General features: G+C 42.5%; 3 protein-coding genes across 3 annotated transcripts; 1 reads left to right on the top strand and 2 right to left on the bottom strand.

Annotated features, from left to right (window-relative positions):
- The first annotated feature begins 1,398 nt into the window (after window positions 1–1,398).
- LOC115397400 (potassium channel subfamily K member 5-like) lies at window positions 1,399–4,677 on the top strand. The gene is made up of 5 exons (XM_030103683.1): window positions 1,399–1,696; window positions 2,208–2,319; window positions 2,987–3,153; window positions 3,250–3,418; window positions 3,492–4,677. Exons 1-5 carry the CDS (start codon window positions 1,511–1,513, stop codon window positions 4,199–4,201), a joined length of 1,344 nt encoding a protein of 447 aa, XP_029959543.1. The 5' UTR covers window positions 1,399–1,510; the 3' UTR covers window positions 4,202–4,677.
- Window positions 4,225–8,614, bottom strand: LOC115397401 (serum paraoxonase/arylesterase 2-like). The gene is made up of 9 exons (XM_030103684.1): window positions 8,487–8,614; window positions 8,176–8,243; window positions 7,872–7,927; window positions 7,499–7,664; window positions 6,732–6,855; window positions 6,367–6,567; window positions 6,173–6,254; window positions 5,696–5,824; window positions 4,225–4,632 (listed from the first exon to the last, which is right to left on the bottom strand). Exons 1-9 carry the CDS (start codon window positions 8,567–8,569, stop codon window positions 4,471–4,473), a joined length of 1,071 nt encoding a protein of 356 aa, XP_029959544.1. The 5' UTR covers window positions 8,570–8,614; the 3' UTR covers window positions 4,225–4,470.
- A 1,096-nt stretch (window positions 8,615–9,710) lies between these two features.
- LOC115397470 (serum paraoxonase/arylesterase 2-like) lies at window positions 9,711–14,563 on the bottom strand. The gene is made up of 9 exons (XM_030103803.1): window positions 14,421–14,563; window positions 14,246–14,316; window positions 14,105–14,160; window positions 12,941–13,103; window positions 11,997–12,123; window positions 11,674–11,877; window positions 11,513–11,594; window positions 10,753–10,881; window positions 9,711–10,625 (listed from the first exon to the last, which is right to left on the bottom strand). Exons 1-9 carry the CDS (start codon window positions 14,495–14,497, stop codon window positions 10,464–10,466), a joined length of 1,071 nt encoding a protein of 356 aa, XP_029959663.1. The 5' UTR covers window positions 14,498–14,563; the 3' UTR covers window positions 9,711–10,463.
- Window positions 14,564–18,720: the final 4,157 nt, after the last annotated feature.

The raw sequence follows: 18,720 nt of genomic DNA, 5'->3' as shown, positions 1-18,720 counted from the left end.
GCATGTCGCCCCCTGTTGTAGGGCCTCTTCATTGCATTTATCTGATCACCCACAACCTGACTCTAAAATCCAATCTCCACTCTCAATAAAAGCCCAGTCAAACCTACAGTTCTTTTAAAAATGTTTAATGCCCCAACCCACCCACCCTCCCCTCCCCTCCCCTCCCCTCCCCTCCCCTCCCCTCCATCTGCAATGAGCCTGTAATAAATAACCTTTTTTGTCAGGGAATTTCCACTGACTGATAAGTTGCCAGTAATCCATTAACTAACAATGTTAGTCTATTATAATTTCCTGGTATTATTAATCATGGAACACAGGCTCAGTTTATTGTCTTGTTCAGGAATTGCCTTGAGCTGCATGGTGGTACAGTGGTTTGAGCTCCTGCCTCACAGCAAGAAGAGCTGGGATCCAATACTGTGGCCTTTCTGTGCAGAGTTTGCATGTTTCCCCCATGTGTGTGTTCCCTCCCTGTACTCCAGCTTCCTCCCACAGTTTAAAAACATGCATGTCAGGTCAATTGCTGGACCTAAATTGTCCCTCAGTGTGAGTGGTTTAGACTGAATGTGCTTGTGTTGTATAAAAAAATAAATAATCTAACCTGACAGTAATTTGAGCATATTTAGACTTATGTCCTTGATTTCATTTGAATGTGCTGCTATGTACTTTTCTCTGTCAAAAATGTCAGTGGATGTGACCAAACCCATCCAGCCATATCCCGTTATTCTTCAGCACACTGTGGAGGTACTGGCCCAGTAATTCTGGTCACATTCTGGACTTCTATGTGACTTTATCTTGTTCAGGGTCACAGGAGACTCAATCCCAGCTGACTGGACGAGGGCAGGAAACACCCTGGACAGGTCAACAGTCCATCGCAGGACAAACAGCGAGACAGACACACACTCATATCCACACCTAGGTGTAGTTTAGGGCTGTCACATATGGTTTTTGACTGTGAGGGGAACTAATGTAAGCAGAGAACACACACAGGGAGAACATGCAAACTCCTGTGCTAACAGAATCATTAAAAAGGCATGGTTTTGGTGGGAACAATGGAAACAGGATAACATCTCTATTCCAACCTATGTTGATTTTTCTTGAAATTCCATTCTGAAAAAATGTTAATTTAGCCAACAAACGCAAGATAAGAAATAAACACACAAACTGAGCACATTAAATGTTTATTTCCACGATAGTATAAACATTGAATTGCCCATTGCTACCTTCATTTTTCATTTTTTTTTCTCACTTTTGCATCCCTGCTTTTGGTTCTTCCTCCATTAAGAATTCTGCGGTTCACCTGCGTCTCTCCCAACATGAGTTTTTAGAAAGTTTTCCAGCCCCTGGTGAGCTGATGATTTGCATCAGTCCACACACAGAGCAGTCAGGTGAGGAAGCCCATTATTCTGCGGCTGCTACCAGGAAGAAGCGCGCACAGTGAGGACACATAACCACCACCTCTGGGAAGAATATGAGCAACTCGGCGCCGTGAGGCAGAAGTTATGACTTTAACATGGCTGACACGGGTCCGTTTTTAACTTCGTGTATTATTTTCTACCTGTCTGTCGGGGCCGCGATATTTCAAATCCTCGAGGAGTCCAACTGGGTTTTTGCCAAAGACAAGTACATCCTGCAGAAGGAAAACATCCTGAGGAACCATGCCTGCCTAACCAAAGAAGGTCTGGATGAGATACTGAAGGTATGGACGCATCTGATTGAAATAAAAAACGTTTAGAGGCGCCGCTTATTGTTTTTAAGGGGTCTCTTATCTCGCGGAGATGCGGCGGAGATTGGCCACCCAGGCGAGGAAAAGCGCAATATGGAGACAATTCCTTCAGTCTGTTGACACAGAACTCAAAACCAGACACACCTCGAACCTGTTCTTCGAGATTGACAACATTAACAGACAAAGGCTTTGGGAAAAGTCTCATTTTGCATGAAACGACGGATTTATCGGCTCACGGCGGGTGGAAGTGTGTGTCGCGCCTTTTTACGCACAACACGCCGTCAAAATGTTTGCGCAAGGAGCGCCCCGGTGCGAAATTCTCCGCAGTCACGCAAAACTTGGCGTTACACCGCCTGCGTTTCAGTTTACAAGGGCACAATATAAGTAGTTTTCCCTTTTCTTCAAATGTGTCCGGAAACCTGAAAACTCAAGTGCGACAGTTTGGTTTTGAGGGCTGTGTCTGATTCACTGTGTTACGCTTCAGATTGTGTCAGAGGCTGCGGGCCAAGGTGTGACCATCACCGGGGAAAATCACCGCAACACCTGGGACTGGGCCAACTCTGTCATATTCGCCGCCTCCATTGTAACCACCATAGGTCTGTATGAACGCTCCCTCAGGCTGCTTAACACCAACAATTTATTTAACGCAGGAAAAAAAAAATCCTGAAATGAACAGATGTTATTTGTTTACCTCCATAGTATGACAACTTTCTCAAGCTGGTGGAGAAAAGTCAATGTTATATTTAAACTGATATATTCTTTATATCAGCTTTTCTTTGAAAAAACGTCTAAAATGACTTTAGTCATTAGTTTGAGGAGGTTTTTAAAGTGAGAACAGTCCCAACACGAGGGATAAATATGATTTTCTTATCTGTTTGTTGATTTTTCACTTCTTTGAATTACATGTTATGTCACTGGATAATTGCCCTGCGGACTGGAGTCTTGTTTTTCTCCCGATGGAAAATGTGGGCGTGAATCTAACACTTTCTGAACAAATTTATTCTTCCACGGACTTATCTGGTGTGTGCGCTCCCCTCTCCTGTTCATAATACACAGCGACACACGCCATATCAGCAGAGAGGATATTACTGTTAGCCTACATGTTGCCTGTGGTTACCTGATCGCATGCATGGGGCTTTTAGAGAACTATTATGAAGCCTGCCACAATACAATGAGACAAATTTTCATTTAGAAAGTGTTTTAACACTGTGAAAAACATTCACTGCATCTGAATAACTTCATTTTTCTTCTCGTCATCTACAGGTTATGGAAACGTTGCCCCCAAGACAAAAGGTGGGCGAGTGTTCTGCATCTTGTACGGCCTGTTCGGGATCCCCCTGTGCCTGGTATGGATCAGTCGGCTGGGCTCCTTCTTTGGAGATCGGGCCAAACGCCTGTCCGGGATTCTGATCCGCAAAGGAGTGTCAGTGGTGAGGGTCTGATGCGTGGGGGCAGAAGGATTTGTCTGAGTCTTCAGATAGAACGTGATGAACTGAAGGTTCCTGTGTTCTTCTCGCCTTCGTCAGAAAAAGGTGCAGTTCACCTGCACGGCCATTTTCCTCCTGTGGGGGCTGTTTGTGCACCTGGTGATCCCTCCATTCGTCTTCATGTCAATGGAAGGGTGGAGCTACTTGGAGGGCATTTACTTCTCTTTCATCACTCTCACAACCGTTGGGTTTGGAGATTATGTGGCAGGTGGGGTCTGAATTACGGTGTGATTTGTCAAACGTGAACTGAAGAAAAGTTCCAACGGCGACTCTCGTTTCAGGTGTGAACCCAGACATCGAGTACCCTCGCCTGTACCGGGTGTTCGCCGAGCTGTGGATCTACATGGGCCTGGCCTGGCTGTCTCTGTTCTTCAGCTGGAAGGTCAACATGGTGGTGGAAGCTCACAAAGTGCTGCGAAAGAGGAGACACAGGCACAAGCAGTACGAGGAGGCGGAGCCCGAAGAGGAGAAGCCGGAGGAGGACTCGAAGAGGCCCACGGTTGTCGATATCTTCCACTTCCAGTCCGGGCCGGACGAAAACTACAGCACCATCATCAAGGAGATCGGGATCGCGGCCAAAAAAAACAAGCCGGCGGACAAAATAAATCGCTCGAAGAGCTGCAGCGACATCTTGGCCAACAACATCCAGACTCTGGAGCGCTCGCCGCGCCACAGGCGCATGATCAGCATCAGCGAGGTCTTCTCCAGCGTCAAGGTCGACATGGAAAAAAGCAAACGGGAGAAGGAGCATCCGGCAATACAGGAGAGCCTGAGAGACCCCGAACCTGCAGACATCGCGAGAGCGGGCGATCAGGAGAAGGCGGACAGTTGTGTTTTTGATTTAGAGGAAGATGGTATCGTCTTCGCGGTGTCTGCCAAAGATAATCCAGAAGAAAAGAGCGTTCAGCACCCTGCCGGAGGGGAGACCCGGTTCAAGATCTCGAAGGTGGTCGAGGAGGACTTGTTAGTTGACACAGCAGAAAAAGGATGAAAGGACCAGTTGGGGTAGTTTGTGATAGCTGGTTATATTTTGTATAATAATAACATCACAAATACTGTTAGAAATCAAACAGTGTGTTGTGGAGTGATTTCCTGCCTTTCACTGACCGTGTCTGATCAGTGATTTTTCAAGTTTTAGCTGCAAATAATGAGCCTCCAGTTGATCAAGATGGAACCTCTGCACTGTTATTTATGCATTATGAATGTCGCGAAATTCAACGCTGTAAACGACTGTGATCACGCAATGAAAACATACACTGATTATTTCAGATCACAGTACAGGGCTTTGTGGAAGGCAGAGCCGATGAGCAGCTTCCCCTCATAGGGAGCGGCGATGGTGGAGCCCATGATTATGTGTCCGTCGTCAATGTACTCCTGAGTCACGACAGGATGCTCTGAGTGGATGTTCTGGATCTTCAGGATCTTGGGGAGACGTGTAAGAAAAGATGTGGCAAATGAAAAAAAAAATTGTTTTCTTAAAGGTGCATTAAGGAGTTTTTCAACTTTAAAAATAGTTATTTTCCACCATAAATATGTTACACATTTTTAATGATGTGTACAATGTGCCCTGACATATTCATTGCAAGTACCGCTAACAGCGCTAAACTGTCACTTAAAGCGACACTAAGGAACTTTCAGTTTTCGTTGATTTTGGCGGCGCCAGTGGACAAAAGCGGTAGTGTTTTGCCTGACCGAATACTACAGTTCCCATGAGGACTAGCGCGTGGCGTCGTAAATTGCTGCTCCCGGTGGCATGCTGTCGGACTGAACTCGCCTTCATTTGTTTCCAGTGGCTGTGTGAAGGATGGATAGCGACGAGGTAATGAATCTAATGGTGGTTAAACAATGTTTTATATCGTGATGTGACACGTAAAGCAGTTCGCACATTTGGAGATTTTGGTGTGCAGGGTTCCTACCACCCTCCTCACAGCTGCTCAGTCCAAATGAAAGCAATACTGACGCCCTCAGCCCGTGACAGAGGGGTCATTCAACTAGTTGTAAGTTAAAGTATCATCACAAAAGATATTAAAATGTTTTATTAAGGTTGAAAAGTTCCTTAGTGTAGGTTTAAAAGTCGCAGTGCCGGTCCGGCACCAGAATTTTTTTCAGGAGAATTTGAAAGGAATGACGTAATGCGCGCACCGGCTGGCCTGATATAGTTAAGTTTCGTTTTGTCCGCCATTACTCTGCCAGATGCTTAGTGAGCAACAACTGAGCAGGAGCTTCCAGAAAGTAAGAAAAGACCGGCTTCTAGCACTGCCACAACTCCAGCACAGACTCCACCAGGTTAAAGAAACTTAAATTTTACTCGAGCGCTACTAAAAGAGCGAGGAAGGAGTTCCCCTCTTCCGTGCACGCGAGCCACAGGGACGAGTTTTTCACTAAGCTGCATTACGCCCAAGGCCTGCAGGGGGCGCTGTTTCGCATAAAACGTGCAAACTCCTTATGGCACCTTTAATAATATTGTCAGTAACTGATCACTAACCTCAGAGCCGGGTGGATCTTCGGGGTTAAACGGCAGCAGCTTTGCTGAATTTGGATGACAGCCGAGCCACAGGTCCCCTGTCTTCTGGTCCACGTCGATATTATCACAGAGCGTCCCAACGCCGACCGACTGGTTTGAACATCACATCAGGGGGAAAGAGACCCGATCAACACGTATTGGTGCAATAAATGATTTCAGGATTAGATTTAGACAGACTAACGCAATACCAAAACAATAATCCAGTGTCCTGTGAAACAGTCCACTGATTCCAAGCTGACTTGTTATTGTACGTGAAGGTGGGAAAAATCTCTCCACATGTAAATGTCATTTGTTTGATCAAAGTTCAGCTGTTTCTGGCAGTTTTTACATTTATGGAGCAGACATGAGTGCAAAAAGTCAAAAACTGATTCCTCAAAATGCATGACTGTTGGTTCAATTCCTGTTTAATGTTATAAAATTTAGAAGATGCATTCTTACCTTAATAAACACCAAGCGCTCTCCTTCTTGTCTCTCAAAAACATCAACCTCGTGGTCTAAGATGTCTGAAACATATATATACCTGTAAAAACATTCAATATTTCCTTGTTATTGGTTCACCTCGGCAGATGGCTGTGGCATTCCGTTTGACATTGACACACATCATCATTGAAAGATAAGATAAACAGACTAACTTCTGGTCGGGGGACATGTTGATTCCATTTCCACCCAGAATGCCATTGGCGGCGACTCGCACCTCGTCCGGACTGTAGAACACCACTTCACACCAGGGCCAGTTCAGGACAATGCTCAAGAGTTGAAGAACTTCATTCTGAAAGTAGCCAGTGTTGGTGGCGTAGAAGCTCTCGACCCCGATGGCGAGGACGTCGTTCACACTAAAAACCCCGGAGAACGATCTGAATGACACCTTCTGGTGCAAAATACAGTGAAATGTCAAGAAGCTTCTTCCATAACTGTTGAATTATGCGGACTTGGAGCCTCTCCCGGGCCAATTTTGGGCCACGGGCCTAATGTTTGACACCCCTGATGTAATACATACTCGTGGAGTAAAGGGTGGATGATGGTCTTCAGGTGCTCAAGCGTGTCCTCAGCAACATATCTAAAGATCTCCACCTGGCTTTTATCTTCTGGGTGATTGACGACAAACAGGTAGACGGAGTCATCTGCAACGCAAGACCAGCACGTTATGCATTATCGGCCCTGATCACATCTGGAAAAAATATATTTCCCCAGTGAAATTCATCAAACTATACATATTCAGCAAGTCATTAATTAGATCTGTAACTGAGGCAGATTTAAATGATAAAATAATTTTACTGAAAAAGACATGGGTTATATTTAAAACTAAAAACATCAAACTAGCTGGAGAAAACAAAAAACTTTCATTTTAGATCCCAAAAGCAATATTATGTGAAAAACTGTAGGAAGTCTGACATTCAAGCAAAATGAACTACTTTTATTGGACTCAAGTTCAAGACTCTTCCGCTGTGCATCTGTGCTATTTGTGCCTTTTTATGTCAATTTATTCATTAAAAGTAAGAATTTAAAGTTCCAACACAGTTTTTAAATGTGTTGGTTTGCATTCAAGTCAGTAATCAAGAAGTGAAGAAAAAGTGGGAAAAATGTTGGTTCTAATCTGTTATTACACTTTTGGCAAGAATCATTAGACTTGAATACATTTATAATACTAAAAAAACTAAAAATATTGGCAGATATTACACCATAATTTCATTATTGGCTGCTATAACCCTACATCAAGTCTTTTTCTGTATGGACCTGAGACTTGGTGCACGTTCTGTCTGCTACCTGCTGGATCAGTGTAAGCACTAATGCCATGAGGGTTGAATGAGCTCAGGTCCAGGTCTCCTCTGATTTGCAGCTCCACTGGCGTTGGCCTCGGGTGCAGCAGATCCAGAATGTACATTTTCCCTGGGTCGTCAGAGAACGACGGCAGAGCGTAGAACTTCAGCCCCTGCGTGAAAAACAAATTCATCTTCATAGGCAGAATTTCACAAACTGGCTGGTTGTCACGTCTAACTTGCTTCTTTATAAAGCACCGTGAATGCATGGTGCAATTTAAATTCACCTTGCTATAAAATGATAACCCATCATTTAACACAATGCAAAGTCAAAGTAATTGTAATTTATGCTGCTCTGTGATATTATTCCAACAACATACCGTGCTCAGGAAGGCCAGTCCATCTTTCAGTATAGTGATGTCCTCTGCTCCATAATCTGCACAGGACACAGCAATAAACATACAGTGCTCAGAGGTCACTGGGAATAAGGCAGCTGACTGTGGCTCAACTGGAAGATTCCCACTGGGAAAGTGGGAAGTTTTGACTTGTGAGGTGGTAAAATCCCACCGTCTAGTTTACAACAGAGAAAGAAAAGGTTTTTATTGTGTAGAAAACGATCAGAGGGGGATGAAACTAACAAATAACATTTCAAATTGGAGTATGACAACTGAAATACATACATACCAATGCCCTGTAAGTAGTGACAGTTGAGGTGCTTGACAGGCAGCTCTCTGTCAACCAGGCGCAGCTTCCTGCAGGAAAGTTCAACAGAACTCCAGACATTTATTCAGAACAGATCAGAAGCATGGTCACTGCTTGACTCCCAGTCGGCCTTCTAATCCAAAGCTCCTGCTCAAGGTAAAGCACTCATGACCACACATGAACTTTCACTTACTTTAATGCAACAATAACAGAAAGTCACAATCGCTCAGTCAACTCATCTGCTGTGTGCCCCTCAACGCCATCTGGGGTCCTCCTAAAGAGACACTTCTCACTGTATTCTGACATATGCATGTCCAATGAATGCTGCAAAGGCACCGACAACGACAGCAAGCACCACTTTCTTCGAGACAGCCATGTTGAACTGGGCAAAAGTTTAGTTTACCGCCGCAGTAGTACGGCCAGCCCTCTGTTCGGAAAACTACGTGCCGCGGTGCGCGCTTATACTAGGCATTACGGTAACCGCGCAGGCACGCTCATAAGGGACTTGCTTAAAAAAAGAAAGAAAAGAAAGAAATCCTTCTGATCTCACCGAACCATTTCACTTCAGACTGAGAGTAGGCCATCCCAACATATCAAGATATCACTCACCAAAATTTCAGAACAATCTGATATGGCATTTAAAAGTAACAGCCTTCCAAAAATGGCACATCTGGGATTACATTTACCCAAATTTAAAAAAAAAAAAGTTTTTTATTTATCTTTTTTAAGCGGCAATACAATACAGGGCAGCAAAAATATTGAATATTATCTGCCTTTTTTAAAACAGAACAGTCTAACATTAGAACATTGTCTCTGTAAACAACAGCAATAATAAAATAGTACCACAACACTATTGACAGAAAAAGTTAAATGAAGCACATTTAAAAAAGAGAAAGAGATGAAAGAAGAAGAAAAGATGGGAAAAGAAAAACATACAAAAAAGGACCGAAAAAATTATTTATAATAATCCCCTTTGATATCCACTATCCATTTCACTTTACACTCATAGTAGGCCATCCCAGGATGTCACTCAACAAACTTCAGAACAATCTGGTGTGGCATTTCAAAATAACAGCCCTCCAGGAATAGCGCATTAGGGGAAATGTAATTCCAGAAGTAATATTTTCGGAAGGCTCTTCTTACCGTAATGCCCAGTATAGGTGCGCACCGCGGCATTTCGTTTTCCGAGGAGAGGGCTGGCCTTACCGCGGTCAAAGTTTAGAGATGGGGACTTCTGAGAGGTGTAGTAACACAGCTGCACCACAGGGGGCAATAACGCTACCTGTGAATGAAACCCCCTCCTGACGTGTTGAAGAGGTTTGAAACGGGACATAATGTTAACTTATACACCAGATAATGGATAAATATTCTGTGGAAAGATCAACAGAGTCAAACACACAATTGGGCAATTCAGTCACCAACTAATTTAACATGATTCTGTCCCAAAGAGTAAAGAGGAAGAGAGGCAGAATAGAAATAAGTGAAGTGCATTCATACATCTGTGACCCAATTTTATTCACAAATACACGATGCATTTGAATCAACAATGACAGGAAACACACCACTGCATACACCGCTTCCTTTGAGGCATTGTTTTATTTCACAGATGCACAGATTTCTGGCTAGTTACAGAAATTCACAGGTGTTGAAATCACTGTCTGGGTAAAAGAAACCTGATCCTCTTCCGGCCCAGTGTGAGGGATCCTCAGACACGCCTCAGACCGAGACATTTCAGCTGCTATCAGATCCTCGTTTTCTGCAGGGCAGACTTGAATTTCCTCTTTGCAGAAAACATGACAAAGTAGTGATCAGATTTCATTGTCCTGTTTGGAAAGAGCTAAACCAGATCTACCTTTTCCACAGAGAAAATATATACTTCAGGATCTGAGGGCAAAATGAGCAGTTTACGCTGCAGAGTGGTGAAACTATCTTTGTTTGCGGTGGAGCCGTTTATCCGGATTTGTGAGTGCAACATAGTTGTAATTCTGTTCAAATCCCTGAGAGTGAGATGCTTTTCCTGCACTTTTTTTGTTTTTAAGTCTATGAATTAGTACAGGTGGCACTCTGCCAAAAATAAAAAAAATTACACAATATAGGAAAAAAAATGACAAACACTTTCACAAGTGGTTAACTTTGGTTTAGTTCGGTCCTCACTTATCAGCTTGATTAATAAAAGGGAACAGCTCTCTGTTTCTTTATCTTTGATTCAATAATCCATTCCAGATGAAAACTACCATTTTAAAAGCAGGACAGGCTGCAACACTCCGTGCTCACTCCAAATCACAGCACAGGGCTTTGTGGAACACGCTGCCGATGAGCAGCTTTCCTCCGTAGACGGCTGCTACAGACGAGCCCATGAGCACACGGCCGTCGTCCACGTACACCTGAGTCACCACCGGCTCGTCGGAGTGGATGTTCTGGATGCGGATGACCTGAAGACACGAAACAAAACCAGTGGGGAAACTCGGTATACTGGATGAATGCGTTCACGGACGAGTGTATCTGCAACTTTTAACTCATCCAACTGCTCAGGTCATCATCGACGCAAAATGGACAAACCTCCGATCCTGGCGGGTCGTTGGGGTCAAATATCAAAAGCTTCCAGGCGTTAGGGTGACAGCCTATCCAGAGGTCGCCGCTTTCAGGGTCGACTTCGATATTGTCAGCGAGGGAGCCGACGGCCACGGTCTGGAGACACAGCCGGAGAAAAGTACAGCGTTTTCACACCTGGTGTTTCTACCTGAACCACAGGGTCACACACTAAACACCAACATTTACACACAGCTTTAATAACACCACAGTGAGTGTATTCACCTGTTTGCTTATTCAGTTTTGGTTTTTCTAACGGAAGATTTCTCCAAGATGAGCTCCATGTTGCACCTTTTGAAGTGACTCACAATAACAGAAAACCTTTCTCAATTGTTTCCCATATTAAACTTTTCTCATTGTTCTACTCTAACAGTGAACTGCCACATTTACACAGGCTTACAGGGTCGAGACAAGCAGCAGTGACATGAAATGACCCCTGTGTGGGTGTGTGTGTGTGTGTGTGTGTGTGTGTGTGTATAAATTCAGAACGCTGGCTGAAGTCATGACATATAATTTGATAGTGTGCGTGCTCCTGCTGTGCTGTGGTTACAAGGCTTACACACACTGTTGCTACTTCTACTGCAGCAGAAAAAGGCAGAATAACTGAACCAGCAGCGTTTGGTTCAGTATGAAGACTTCATAAATATTTGCTGATATATCAGAAATTTTGAATCATACATAAAAAAAAATTAAATTATGTAATGAGCTCTGCTAAAAATGCATTCGTTACCTTCACAGGGGCCAGTGAATTGTCATCTTTTATCCCCAGCACATGCACAGTGTGGTCAAATATATCTGCGACATATATGTGCCTGTAAACAAGAAGATAAAACATCGTATGAAAATCTGAGACTAATGACTGAACCGACATCGCTAAAGAATCATTCTTACTTTTTGTCGGGTGACAGGTTGATCCCGTTCGCACAGTAAAAACCGTCGGCGGCCACTTTGACTTCGTTTGGACTGTAGTACACAACGTTAGACCAGGGCTGGCACAGCAGGGGCTCCACCATAGCTTTGAGGAATTCCTGGGCGAAGTAGTGATCGTTGGTGGCGTAGAAGCTGTCGACTCCCACCGCAACGATGTCATTCACACTGGAAGGAAACCACGACCGTCACGCGTGTTAAATATGCCAAGATACACATTATGAGACAGAAAGACCTTTTAAAAAAGATTATGCTGGATTTACATGTAAGGAAAAACTGCTGTGTACCTGTAGAGGAGCTCATGTTTGATGGTCTTCACGTGCAGCAGAGAGAGGTCGTCCTCAACGAATTTGAATATCTCCACCTGGGTTTTGTGTTGAGGATGATTGACCACGAACAGGTAGACCGTGTCATCTGGACGACGGTGAGAAACAGGGAGGACATTGGACACAGAAAGTCACAAAAGCTCAGCACGACTTCTAACAATTCACCTCGAAAACGTTCAATCATCATATTGAGATGCAGCGCTAGTAAAGAAATATATAGAAATGTGTAAAATTGAAAATATGAAACAAAAAGTCAACTAAAAAAAAAAAAAAAAAAATCAAAGAATGAACATAAAAAAGGAGATTATCATTATTCTCATTTCACTTAAAGTGTGGGACCAAAGAGGATTGAATTGTGTTTTAGAGAATTAAAAAAGAAAAAAAAAATCCAGTGTGAAAAACAAGGCTTGAGGTGGATCTCATGAGCCTTCAGCTGGACAGGAAGCCCAAAGCACAGTCAGCAGGACAAAGGCGTGATTCAAAACTGAAGCAAATCCATGATATCTCAAAATAAAACAACTCTACTGCTTCAGAAAAGCCTCCCAAATGGTTTTAGACCTTAAACGCATCACAGCCGAACTGGTCAGAAACAATCTGCAAAGCAATAGAAGATACATTTAAAAAAAAACATTTCAAGTTTGTCTTAGAAATATCAGTGAAAATAAAAGGCTCCCATTGGTACAATTTAACATTTTTTATTAGATATCTATGTATCTTCCTGAAGTGTGAACACTAAATAACCCACTGTGGTTCCTGTATCAGGCCACAGGTTTGTCCCCCTGCTCCACCTTCACAGGATTCAGTTTTGCTCATTATAGGAATGGCTTCCTGTGCTGCAGTGGTTTGACCCTGCAGGACCGTGTTTTAGTTCACACAGTATCATTATCGTGGTGTAACTCTTTTACCACGCGGGTCGACGTAAGCGCTGATGCCGTGCGGGTTGAAAGACTCCAGGTCGAAGTTTCTCGGCATTCGCAGCTCCACAGGTTTCATCCGGCTGTCCTGGACGTCAAGCAACAACATCTTTCCGATCCCTTCTGTGACCGGCATGCCAGGATACTTGAGGCCCTGGACACAAAAACATTCCAGAAAATTAAAAAAAAACTCAAAAAACAGCACAGTGCAAAAGAATTGATGAGATGGACAACAGGAGTATTGGTCTCTGCAATACAACTTGTTTTTACAAGGCTTCATTTAATCTGAGCTTAAACTTGGTTCGGTTGTATTTTGGAGGCATTTCTTCTTGAATCTATGAGTCACATGATATGGATTAAATTGTTATTGTGGGAATCTGAACTTCACTAAAAGTCAGCAAACAAAAGGGAGGATCGGTCCTGAAAACTTCCTCCTTGTTGTACCTGTCCAACAGCCCGACCGGAGAAAGCAGGCCGTCATTAAGCACGGGCAAACAGAGAACACAAACCAGATGGTCCAGTTTTACCTGTGAAGACGCCTTTAGCTCCCATTGTATAAATGATGTGCAAATGTTATTTACATGCAACATTATCACAATAATTACTACTTCACGTCACCAGAGCAGAAAAAAGGCTGAACTTTTCATCTGATAATCTACATTTCACTCTATCTATATCATCCATGAAAAGCAGACAACATGCATCTATTGGGATTTTCTTTTTTGTTTTCAAGGAACCATCATATATACAGTATGTTGATGTTTTTACGTTATTTTAAGCATGGAAATTGAGTGTCATTATCTTATTGGGGGGGGGGGGGGGTTATGGAATTTGCCCAGGGCACCACACTGGCTAGGACCGGCTCTGTGAGGCAGACAAGTCACATGAGGTCAAGCTGGACAGGAATGAAACCCTGGCATTTCCTATCCTGGCTAGTGTAGTTAGTCTTTCTCATTATCTGACTCAGTCAAAGTCCAACTTTTGCTTGAATGCGTTGCAATTGCAAAGAAAATAATCACTTTAAAGCACTTATGCAAAACTATGCTTTTTCAGGCCCCAATCTAGAGGGACATGTATGTTTAGTGAGTAAGTTTACGTTTCAAGCATTGATCGGCGGTTGCACATTCGGCTGATCTGCAGCACTAATATACTCACAGTGCTGATAAAGGCGCGCCCGTCCCCCAGGATCGTGATATCCTCTGACCCAGAATCTGCAAGCACGATAGTTGCACGATCACTTTACTTGTTTTTGCATGCACACATCTCATGCATTTGGCTCGTGCTGGCGTTACTTACCCACGTTTTTCAGTGCGACACAGTTGGGCAGATGTTTATTGACCACCTCCCTGGAGGCGAGAGCTCTTTTCCTGCAGGGATTTCAGAATTATTTCACACAACTGCAGGTGATCGCCGCTAAATGCATAATTTCAAGAAGAAAAGTGAACATAAACTCTGTTTCTTTATGCATTACCTCAAGTTGAGAATCCTCTCGCCCAACAGCGCCGATAATGCAGCTATTACAAGCGAGATATAGATGACTTTCCCCATGTTGAAGGCAAAACTTTAGTTTGCGAAGAAGCGACCGCCACAGTTAAAAAGGCGTGACTACATGATGCGTTCACGGTGATCGGAAATATTGAATCCAAACACTTTCAGGATTTAATCATTTTGAATAAAGGTTTTTGATTCGATTCACAGAGAAAGCTATCGGACTTCCTGTTCGACATTTAATACTAATTCTACAACAACAGTGTTTTAGACGTATTATTTTACAATTCTTTTCATTTTCGTCTTCTACATGAAAAAAAATGTGTTCAGGAATTTGACTATGCATCTCCACCGATCCAGTAAATTCAGATTATATGCTACATGTTGTCAAAAACTGTGAAAAATAAACCAAAAGACCATCGTCCCTGGAATTATCATATTTGAGTTAACTGCGTGAACGCAGCACAGGTGGAGTTGCTGAAGCTCTGTGTTGAGTTCATGGTCTGGATAAAAGTTAAGGAATTTCCATTTTTTTAAATTCTATTCAGACTCAGCTCAATCAGAAGTATACTTATGCTACATTTAAACGTACTGCTACAGATACAGATCAATCCAGATATATAAAATGGAAATATTTTCTTTTCCCATCATCAGACTGAATCAGTGAAACTGGCATATATTTTGGATTTAGTCACACATAAAGCATTCTTCTTCTTCTACTACAACTACAACTTATCATTAGGGACCAAGCAAAAAGCTGGTATCATTATTATTATTATTATTATTATTATTATTATTATTATTATTATTATTATTATTATTATTATTATTCATAAAATATACAGCATCTCAGTTCAATGTCTCACATTGCGAAGGTCATAGGTTCAAATACCGACCAGGTCTTTCTATGTGGACTTTGCATGTTCTCTCCTAGTATGAGTTGTTTTTTCCTGAATTACTCTGGTTTCCTCCTTCAGTCCAAAAACAAGCATGTGAAGGTGACTGCTGGACCTAAGTTGCCTCTAGGAGTGAATGTAAGTGTGTGTGTGTGTGTGTGTTGTGTGTGTGTGTGTGTGTGTGTGTGTGGTGTTTGTGTGTGTGTGTGTGTGTGTGTGTGTGTGTGTGTGTGTGTGTGTGTGTGTGGTGTGTGTGTGTGTGGTGTGTGTGTGTGTGTGTGTGTGTGTGTTGGCCCTGTGATGGATCTGATGGTCCTTGTTGTATCCTGCCCCTCGCCCACACTCAGCTGGGGTTGGCTCCAGTGTCCTCTGACCCTGAACAGGAGAAAGCGAGATAGAAGATGGATGGATGGATGGATGGATGGATGGATGGATGGATGAAACTTCAGGTTCAAATGTTATAAATGTAGAAACAACTTACAAAAACGAACTGTTCAGTCCCCAGTGTGTCTAATTTGAAATGGCTTCCTGTGAGGCTTGGTCGTCTTCAATAATTCAATATTTCATTAAAATTCCACGAGACAGAGTTCTGGGTCCAGGAGAATTGGCCTCCATAACATTTGATGGTGTGTCTCACAGGTCCAGCCAAAAATCCCCACACAACATGTGCAATGCATGAATGAGCCAACTTCAATTTTACACCAAAAACATAGATCTGAAAGTTTAGATTTGGACTTGTGGATTTTTTTCTGGAGTTAGGTATAATTGATGGAGAAAGTTGTAATGGATCATCCATATCACTAATTAATAGTGGCAGATATGCTGTCCTGACATAAATCAGAGCAGAGAGATTCAGTTTCCCTACCTCTCTGTGCTGGTTTAGGATAATATTTTATCAAGAATGACTTCAATCAGGAAATAAATTGACATGGTTCACCACTATGTAATCATTTTTCACATACTGTAAGGTTGGGCCTCACCATATCCTTTCCCAGTGAGCTACCAAGAAACGACCATGATTGGAGATAACAGGAAAACGTTTCGTTTCACAGGTTGTATTTGCCTTTCAGATGTTCATAAGTCATCAAAGATCCTTCCATTAACCGATCTTCCAACATACTGATCCCATTGTGGCACCAGGTTTCAGGGATCTTGTTCAAAGTCAACGAAATGAGATAATTATGCTTCAAATGTACATTTTGGCAACAGACCAATTCTTTGTACAACACGTTTACGTACTGTATGCCATACCATAAATTATTCAAATGTTTTAATATTGGGTTGTCTGTTAATTTGGACAAGGTTTTCAGGTTGTACTTGTTATAGTAACACAAAAGGCAACTCTCTCAAAGAGGGAAATGCAATATTTATCTGAGAAGGAGTTGTTTCACCATCAAACATGGATGAAATAAATCACATTTGAGCTGCAAAACAATATTTTTAAAGTTGGGAGGTTGAATTCCTGCTGATTTGTAATCCCATGACAGTATTTCTAAAGACCGTCTGGCCACTCTACCATTCCAGATGAATTGCTTAACAGTTTGTTAAGAGAGTTTAAAAAGAAAAGCTTGGTCGGTGAAGCAGGAAGAGATTGAAAAAGATATTGCACCCTTGCTGAAATTTTCATTTTAATGCAATTAATTCTTCCAATCAAAGTGATTGGTAAGCTTCACCATTTGTGTAGGTCTTCCTCTATCGTTTTAATGAGTGGGCTATAATTCAATTTATACAGATTCTTTAAGCTTTTTTCCACAGTTATACCAAGATATACTCAACAAAAATATAAACGCAACACTTTTGTTTTTGCTCTCATTTTTCATGAGATGACGCAAAGATCTAAAATTCATTCCAGATAAACAATATTACCATTTCTTTCAAACGCTGTTCACAAAACTGTCTAAATGTTTGACAGTGAGCACTTCTGCATTGCTGAGATAATCCGTCCCACCTCACAGGTATGCCACATCAAGATGCTCATCAGACACCATGATTAGTGCACAGGTGTGCCTTAGACTGTCCACAATAAAAGGCCACTCTGAAATGTGCAGTTTTGTCTCACAGCAAAATGCCACAGATGTCGCAAGCATTGAGGGAGCGTGCAATGGGCTCTCTGCACAACTCAACCACTTCCTGAACTTCAGGAGCCTCCTTGTTTCCTGTCTTTCATGATAGGATGAGCTGATTAATACAGGTGTGTCTGAAGTTGTTACAGAGGTCAGACACACCTGCATTAATCAGCTCGTCCTATCATGAAAGACAGGAAACAAGGAGCCTCCTGAAGTTAAGGAAGTGGTGAAGTTGTGCGTAGAGTCCATTGGCATGCTGACAGCAGGAATGTCAACCAGATCTGTTGCTCGTGCAATGAATGTTCACTTCTCCACCATAAGCCGTCTCCAACGGCGTTTCAGAGAATATGGCAGTACGTCCAACCAGCCTCACAACCGCAGACCACGTGTAACCACACCAGCCCAGGACCTCCACATCCAGCAGGTTCACCTCCAAAATCATCTGAGACCGGCCACTCAGACGGCTTCTGAAACAATTGGTTTGCATAACCAAAAAATTTCTGCACAAACTGTCAGAAACCGTCTCAGGGACGCTCAACTGCATGCTCGTCGTCCTCATCGGGGTCTTAAAGCGATACTTCAACATTTTGGCAAATTGGCCCGTTTAGCGCAATTCATTAGTCATTTCGAACAGCATACTTACTTTTTTTGTGAGGGCGAGCTGTTGTTTATTCAAAGTTGAGTCGGGGAAGGTTTTCAGGACGGACACAATGGAAGTGGATGGTATTTTGGTTCCCCCTCGTCAAACTCATCAAATAAACAATATAACAACCCCAAAACACTTTGGTGGGCAAATTATAATCCGCACATTCACTACGCTGTGAAATATTAATGCAAAATTACGAGATTGAGTTGTTTATGCGAAGATTGCTAAGACGGAACTACTTGTCTGGGCGTAGTGATTTCAAAAGAAAAAGTAGTTCCCAGTATTTGCTTCAGTGTCGTAACGCTACAATATTATTTGTTGGTGTTCCACAGCGTAGTGAATGTGCGGATTATAATTTGCCCACCAAAGTGTTTTGGGGTTGTTGGATTGTGTATTTGATGAGTTTGACGAGGGGGAACCAAAATACCATCCACTTCCATTGTGTCCATCCCGAAAACCTTCCCCGACTCACCTCTGAATAAACAACAGCTCGCCCTCACAAAAAAAGTAAGTATGCTGTTCGAAATGACTAAATAATTGCGCTAAATGGGCCAATTTGCCAAAATGTTGAAGTATCGCTTTAACCTGACTCCAGATCGTCGACGTAAAAGACTTTTTTTTTTTTGTTTTTTTGTTTTTTTTTTAAAAAGACTTTTTTTAAAAAGTCTTTAAAAA

This window comes from Salarias fasciatus, chromosome 11, assembly GCF_902148845.1.
Source record: "Salarias fasciatus chromosome 11, fSalaFa1.1, whole genome shotgun sequence".
Taxonomy (NCBI): domain Eukaryota; kingdom Metazoa; phylum Chordata; class Actinopteri; order Blenniiformes; family Blenniidae; genus Salarias; species Salarias fasciatus.
The sequence above is the reverse complement of the archived record's forward strand: the minus strand, read 5'-3'. Positions and strand labels throughout refer to the sequence as shown.

What these genes read in the sequence shown, in the direction of transcription:
- LOC115397400 (XM_030103683.1), top strand. Translation starts at nt 1,511, where the DNA reads ATGGCTGACACGGGTCCGTTTTTAACTTCGTGTATTATTTTCTACCTG. An exon ending in CTCCATTGTAACCACCATAG is followed by an intron (nt 2,320 to 2,986) that starts GTCTGTATGAAC and finishes CGTCATCTACAG; the next exon opens with GTTATGGAAACGTTGCCCCC. An exon ending in TCCGCAAAGGAGTGTCAGTG is followed by an intron (nt 3,154 to 3,249) that starts GTGAGGGTCTGA and finishes CGCCTTCGTCAG; the next exon opens with AAAAAGGTGCAGTTCACCTG.
- LOC115397401 (XM_030103684.1), bottom strand. Translation starts at nt 8,569, where the DNA reads ATGGCTGTCTCGAAGAAAGTGGTGCTTGCTGTCGTTGTCGGTGCCTTT. An exon ending in AACATGTCCCCCGACCAGAA is followed by an intron (nt 6,255 to 6,366) that starts GTTAGTCTGTTT and finishes ATGTTTTTACAG; the next exon opens with GTATATATATGTTTCAGACA. An exon ending in AAGATCCACCCGGCTCTGAG is followed by an intron (nt 4,633 to 5,695) that starts GTTAGTGATCAG and finishes CGTCTCCCCAAG; the next exon opens with ATCCTGAAGATCCAGAACAT.
- LOC115397470 (XM_030103803.1), bottom strand. Translation starts at nt 14,497, where the DNA reads ATGGGGAAAGTCATCTATATCTCGCTTGTAATAGCTGCATTATCGGCG. An exon ending in AACCTGTCACCCGACAAAAA is followed by an intron (nt 11,595 to 11,673) that starts GTAAGAATGATT and finishes TCTTGTTTACAG; the next exon opens with GCACATATATGTCGCAGATA. An exon ending in ACGACCCGCCAGGATCGGAG is followed by an intron (nt 10,626 to 10,752) that starts GTTTGTCCATTT and finishes TCGTGTCTTCAG; the next exon opens with GTCATCCGCATCCAGAACAT.